Here is a 6,654-nt window from a genome sequence, read left to right as displayed (position 1 = left end):
TCTCCACGTATGCTTTTGATGCCACCTCGTTTGCTGGCAGAAGTTTGCTTCTGTTAAATCCATCACACTACTCTTTAGAAGCAAAGAGACTCTTATCACACAACCCAGTTAAGAACTCCATATAGATTTTCAATTGCCTACTAATGAGTGTGGAATTGGGGACTTCTTGGTAGTGGAGTTTATAAGCTGATCTTATTAGATTTCAGTGCACAATGAGGTACTATAGCTTATTATATAAAGTTAAATATTTAAATATAAGTAAAAAAGTTATATATAAGTGAAATTTCTATAGTACTAAAGGTAAATTGAGTTCTTTAGTATCTTTAAAATTATATATCTGTACTAAATACTTTTATTATTATTTTTATCAAAAATAAAGAAATTTAATATTCATTTTAAATTTAAATATCACAAGAATTGTTATAGAACACTATTCTATGAAGTGAAGGTAAAATATTTATTTAATTGTTTGGGATGTTGAGTGCAGCAGTTTTCCATAAATAAGTGGATATTATTATAGCTTTGGTAGCTTTATTAATTTTTTGCATTCATAATCACATGAATAAGTTTTTTACATTACGTGGTTTGTTACACTTGAATGTATTGCAAATTACAATATAAACTTTTTTTCTTAAGTTTTTATTTTTTGGTTTGAGTTTTATGGTTGTTAGAATGAATGTATTTGCTTAAATTACTTATTGTATTATCCCAAAAAATATAGAAAGAAGCAGTTCCACTGCCCATGCAGTAAACAATTGGGCTTAATAATTTGTTAAGTATAATGCAGTTCGAATATAATTTACAATTAAATCCTTCACAATTTTGGACGAATGAACTATAAATTAAATTTTTAATAGATATATTTTATCTCTTTAAAATATTTTGTTAATGTATTATATTTCTAAAAAATAATTTTATTAAAATTTAATAATAATTTAATTTAAAACAATTGAATAAAATATTTAATAAGATCAATAAACTATCATTTTTTAGATGGAGTACTAAAGTAAAGTGGTGAGTTAAGAATATATATATATATATATATATATATATATATATATATATATATATATATATATATATATATATATATATTTATTTATTTATTTATTTATTTATTTATTTATTAAACATTGTAAGTTTTTTTATTTCCATTACTTATAAGTCCTCATTTTAATGTGTTTTAAGAATAGCACATACATTTATAATTGGTTGTTTAACAAACTCATTTATTTAGCCCTAATCTTGTAAAAAAAGTTTTTTTGCATTGTGTGGTTTTTGAATTTTAGATTTTTAATTCTCTAAATTTATTTAACAGGCTCAACATCTAGGAAATTATCTATACGTGAGTTCTTATATGTTATTGAGTAGTTTTTTAATTTTTGCAGCACCTAATTGTCTTGCCAACCAGTGACTTTGGCCCTAGTCCTATAAGTTTTTTCTTTTCTATATAACATACTATTTAAATTTGTTATATATAACTGTTAAAATTATAAATAATATAAATAAGTCTTATGATAGTATTTATATAATTTTATGAGCTTTTAACATCATCACTATAGCATTTAATTTGATACTTCAATTATTTCTTTCCACAAGTGCATGGAATAGTGATGGTGTATTTAACATCTATATCTAATTTGAATATAATTCTTTAAAAATGTCAAATATCTCAAAACAAATTAAATATATAACATTAATTTTGTTATAAATAAATCCACTTAATATTCATTTGAAAATTTTCATCACAACTAAGTATAAAATGCTATATTTTCTTTCTTTGGCATTCTTTAGACTATAAAATATAACATTATCACACAACTACATCTTTATAATAATTTATTTTATTAATATTTTCATGTTTTGCATTAAATAAAAAGTTTCACACCAATTTTAGATTGGTTATCAATCAATATAGGTTTTATAATAACTAACATAAATATCAATTAGTTCTTTGCTAATAAGATTTTTTATTATTTTTAGTATAAATGGACAAAAAATATACAATGTATAACAAAGTGATTAAAAAAAGTAGCTGAAACAACCTCATAACTTTTTATATAAAAATATTTTTTAAACGTAAATTAGTTTTGTGATAATTACAACTATCTCAAAATAGTGTTATTTTTTATTAAAAAAGATTAAAATAAAATAAACTAAATCAATTTCTTTATACTTTAAGGGTGGTAAGCAGAATTTTATTGCTACTCCTGCTGATCATGGTGAGATCCACTATTAATTTCAACAAATCAAGAAGACCATCTATGAGCATACACAAATCTCTTTAAGAACGTGATCCACCTGGAATTTAAACAACGCTCATTAAATATCTCTTCAAGAATGGCTTAGTTTATCCTCTTAATGCGGTGTGTCCCTTTATCAGCTTCCTTCCAATCGTCCACCACGCCCAATGCCACCAGCAGTGTGCACATAACAGCCACACTATGACCTATTCACGAACAAGAAGTATCCAAATCCCCTGTAAGTACTATCAATCAAGAATTAAAATCCAAATGGCTATCAACCTTGATTGTAATCACCGAAAAAAAAGAAATTATATTGCGTAGCCTTTAATAGCAAACCAGAGTGCAATTACAGAGTAGGAGAAATCATAAGTTTACAAGAACTTTGCTCTTCGAAGAAATACAAGTGAGATTCGAGGTTCTTTGACAACAAGTTTGTGAGCATCACGTCCTTCTCCCTCGGCACCCGCCACGAGACTTAACTTGGTTTTCCCATTTTCCAGGCCACCTTCTGCGAATTTCACTTTGGCGCTACAAGGTTAGCTCGTCAAAGTTCTCCATGGATCACTCTACGCTTACAAGACATCGATCGGCGAATCTTACCTTTGGAGAGGATGCCACGTTTACCCGAGAACTTGCACAGACGCTGGATGATCCTTGGGGCCACAGCCATCCATGAGCGACAGTGGTGTATTATACACGCCCCACCATTTGCGCACGAGCTCTTTCACGTCCTCTCGATCCATGTTTGCGCCTTCTCCGGTGTAAGCCCAAGGCTTGGATCCCTGTGATCGAGTTTCTCCAAAGGATTTCGAGCTAGAAGAAGAACTTAGAAACTTACAGCAGCGCAATAGTGGATGACTTTGGTCTTGTCCAGGTTGACGTTCTCGGGGTGCCTCCACAGCATCGCCATCTCCAAGTTATAGGCGTTTGGAACCGGCCGGAAGGCGTCCTGGAAGAACAAGTTGAGGAAATCCTGCCATGGAGCAAAGATTAACATTCACTGGACACACTGTAATTTCCCGAGACCAGAGCTTTCACCTGTTCTGCGAATGGTGTGGGATGATTCTCGGCCAGGGCTTGCATCATCCGGCCGAAGGTCTTGCTGCTCGGCTCGAAGACGAACATCCCGGCATTGAAGTAAGGCTTCGGGGGCTCGCCGAGGGCGAAGTTCCAGGGGACTCGGCCGGGGCACTGTTGGCAGTAGCCGAGCGTGAACTGGGGAGTGTGGCTCCAGTCGCAGAAGCAGTCCTTGACGGCGGTCAAGAATCCGGGGGGCGACAGATCGAAGAGCTCGTCGATGTTCTCAAACACCATCATGTCCGCGTCGAGATACAAGAGCTGATCGTAGTCCTCGAACTGGAGAAGAAAGCCCAAGTCACATTAGAGCCCGAGAAGAAAGAAGACGCAATCTCGACACAAATCCGATCGAAAGACCACCGCTTTGAGGAACCCAGTAGCGAGTCCTGGCGGAAAAGAGAGAAGCTCTCACCTCCCACATCCGGAGCTTGGAGTAATTGATGGCATAGCGGGGCCACGCGAAGGCGCAAACTCCCGGGGGCGGAAGAACCGGCTGGATGGATCGCACATTGCAGCCGTGGGCGAGGAGGAGATCGGTGTGGCGGCGCGGAACATCCGGAAGAACACTGACGATGAGCTTGTATCTCGAGTCGACGAGGCGGAGGCTCTTGGAGAGGCCGATCACTCCTTTGATGTAATCACCATCGCCGGCGAGGAAGGTGACGAAGGCCCTCCGCTTCTCTTCTCCTTGTTGAGGCATCACAAGGGAGGAGTATCTTCCATGGATCTTCTTGCGTTTAAGTATTCTGAATCGGGACGAACAGGTGGCAAATTCTGGGGAATCTGGTATTTATCTACTTTTTTTTATTACAAGTCCTTTAACACCTACTTATTTGATTGACGGAAATTCGCATAACGAGTGTCAACGGTAGAAAATTCTCGTTTCCTTATTTGCAAAATTTTTTTCTTCTTGCATTAGCTACCAATTTGCCCCAGTCCTTAGCTCCTTGTAATTGTAAATTGTAAAATCATAGAGCCATGGAACTACCCTCAGCATAGTATCTCTAAATGGTTTATTGTTCTTCCATGTCCCAGGACCATAAATCACTTATTTCCTTCTGCCAGATTTTCCAGTGTTTGCAAAGAAAGTATCATAGCATTATGACATATATCTATAGCCAATGCATACCAAAAAGGAAAGCAAGACATTGCGTTGCTCAGAATGAGGATCCTTACGCGTCATTGAGCCGTCCTCATTGCAATTGTTATCCACTTCGGCCGCATCATCTTTCCGGCTCGTCGCCCCCCTCTGTACAACGCAAGTTCACAGAAAAAAACTGGCGGCTGGGTCAGTAGCAGGTTGAGAAGATGACTACTTTCCGATGGTGGCGAAGATGAAGAACACCATCGGCAAGCGATCTCATTTCCGAGAGCATAATCAGTCTCACGTCCGGACATACTGGCGGAAGTGCGCTCACTCGAGCATTGGCTTCAGTTGGCCGTGTGAGATCTCATGCATTCAACGGTACCGCTTTTGAGACAATGGCTTGCAGAGTAGACTGCATCAAGAATGTGATACTGGAGTGCATCAGTAGCGCCGACGGATCTGCGGTTGTGGATGACTCTGACACGGTTATGGAAGCTATTGACGGTGGTGTCACGGAGATGGGTGGCATTCTCAAAGTTCATTTCACTTCGATGGCTCTGCTCAAGGAGACTTGCATGTTCGCTCGGTTACAAGTTCTGCCAGCCTCGACGCAGTCACTTGTGAGACTGCTATAGTCTTGATGAATCCAGAGGTTTTCAAGGTTGTGAACGCGTCTGGCCAGGCGTCCGAGTACCTGATGCAGTCGCTGTTCTTCCGTGGCATCATGTTTGTGATGGAGAAGGGCCTCTATACTCCTCACCGGTTTTGTAGAGGTGGAGGAAAGGGACAAGAATGGAACGAGGAGGGACAGGATGGACGGTTTTTATGGAAACGTCTGAGTCTCCCAAGGAGGGAATGCGCTCCTGGAACCAGTTTCTGGGAGACAAGGAATACAGTGAAAAACCACTTGGAATTATGTGCCTACTATACGAAGTTTCACCAGTGAAATGAGCTACTTAGACATAGAGGAGCTGAAACGTAATTCCTCTCCAGCTTCCGAAGTGTCGACTGTTGAGAAGAGTTTTGCCGGCATCACTTGCTGGTACGTGAATTTTCTGGATGAGGAAGCTTGGGTCATGAAGGATGACGGGGAATGGATCACTACAGGAAAGAATGTGCCACCAGAGTTCCCCAAGTTCTTGCTATGACAGATGCATTGCCGTAGTCATTGCTACTTCTGTCATGTGCTGAACATTGGAGCGGAATGTTGAAATGGGTAATGTACATCAAAGGTAGGCTCATCAACATCTTTCTTTGTAGAAACGGGCTCTTATTATTGCAATATTTAAATAACAATGTTGACAATATGCAAAGTCTTTTATTCTGTTGAAATTGAATACCGCCTCCAGTTGTTGGCGCCTAAACACATGTATAATTATTCTTATGACAATACCGACTCTTGTGAATTAAGTTCGGCCGATAAGACTCCTCAGGGTCTGGATGGTTGCCGGAGAGATCTGGAACGCCCTCGCCAAGACACGATCATCAATCGGAGGAACCGACGCAAACACCGCCTTTGCCACCTGACTGGCCCCGGGGTTCTGGCTGTTGAATCCCGCCACGGCGAAAGCCGGGGTGTCAGCAATGTTGAGCTGGAAGTGGATCAATCCCCTGGGAAACACGAAGAGCTCTCCTTCCTCCACAGTCTCCAGAAAGAGCTTATTGTCCCCGGTCGTGACGAATCCCACCAGGAGCCTCCCGTGGACCAAGAAGAGGAGCTCGGTGCCCCGGGGATGGATGTGAGGGGGATTGGTGCCCCCTGGAGCGAAATCCACGCGAGCGAATGATACTCCCTGGGTGTTGAGGCCCTGGAAGCGAAGAACGTTGGCGGCGGTGACGATGGATCCCAGCGGATTGCTGGTGTTGCCCGGGTTCTTGATGAGCGCCGACTTGAAATCCGCGGCAACCGGGACGGCTTTGCAGGGGAAGCCATTGACCCGGATGGTGCTGTTGGTATCGGCGACGCAGAGGTCTTGGAGTGGATCTGGATCGGAGGCGCTTGCGGTGAATGCCAAGGCGAGGATGGTAACCATGAGAGCTGAGATCTTCATTGTCTACGGGATGATGAGAGCTAGATCACAAGGGATTTGGATGGATCTATGGGGACTGGAGAGATCTTGAAAGGGTTCTCTTGTGATGGAGTTTATATAGCACAGCAAGGTTTTATGGAGCTTTGACGAGATCAATCAATGGCAACTCTCCACAAAGAGAAGTGGCCGAGTAGTACAAGAATTTTGCTCGTAC

At 40.2% G+C, this 6,654-nt stretch overlaps 2 protein-coding genes across 2 annotated transcripts; both read right to left on the bottom strand.

Annotated features, from left to right (window-relative positions):
* Positions 1 to 2,775: 2,775 nt before the first annotated feature.
* On the bottom strand, positions 2,776 to 4,023 carry LOC9629246 (galactinol synthase 1). Its single transcript, XM_024661275.1, has 4 exons — positions 3,736 to 4,023; positions 3,285 to 3,602; positions 3,085 to 3,219; positions 2,776 to 3,028 (listed from the first exon to the last, which is right to left on the bottom strand). Exons 1-4 carry the CDS (start codon positions 4,021 to 4,023, stop codon positions 2,867 to 2,869), a joined length of 903 nt encoding a protein of 300 aa, XP_024517043.1. The 3' UTR covers positions 2,776 to 2,866.
* Positions 4,024 to 5,700: 1,677 nt separating this feature from the next.
* LOC112341363 (germin-like protein 1-1) lies at positions 5,701 to 6,623 on the bottom strand. The gene has a single exon (XM_024661307.1). The coding sequence runs from the start codon at positions 6,459 to 6,461 to the stop codon at positions 5,817 to 5,819; it is 645 nt and encodes a 214-aa protein (XP_024517075.1). The 5' UTR covers positions 6,462 to 6,623; the 3' UTR covers positions 5,701 to 5,816.
* Between the last annotated feature and the right edge of the window lie 31 nt (positions 6,624 to 6,654).

This window comes from Selaginella moellendorffii, unplaced genomic scaffold (genome assembly GCF_000143415.4).
Source record: "Selaginella moellendorffii unplaced genomic scaffold, v1.0 SELMOscaffold_81, whole genome shotgun sequence".
Lineage (NCBI taxonomy): Eukaryota > Viridiplantae > Streptophyta > Lycopodiopsida > Selaginellales > Selaginellaceae > Selaginella > Selaginella moellendorffii.
The sequence above is the reverse complement of the archived record's forward strand: the minus strand, read 5'-3'. Positions and strand labels throughout refer to the sequence as shown.

Excerpts from the sequence above, each read along its gene's own strand:
- LOC9629246 (XM_024661275.1), bottom strand. The coding sequence starts at position 4,023 with ATGCCTCAACAAGGAGAAGAGAAGCGGAGGGCCTTCGTCACCTTCCTC. Across the intron at positions 3,220-3,284 it reads CCACACCATTCGCAGAACAG|GATTTCCTCAACTTGTTCTT; the intron begins GTGAAAGCTCTG and ends GCTCCATGGCAG. Across the intron at positions 3,029-3,084 it reads TCATCCACTATTGCGCTGCT|GGATCCAAGCCTTGGGCTTA; the intron begins GTAAGTTTCTAA and ends ACTCGATCACAG.
- LOC112341363 (XM_024661307.1), bottom strand. The coding sequence starts at position 6,461 with ATGAAGATCTCAGCTCTCATGGTTACCATCCTCGCCTTGGCATTCACC.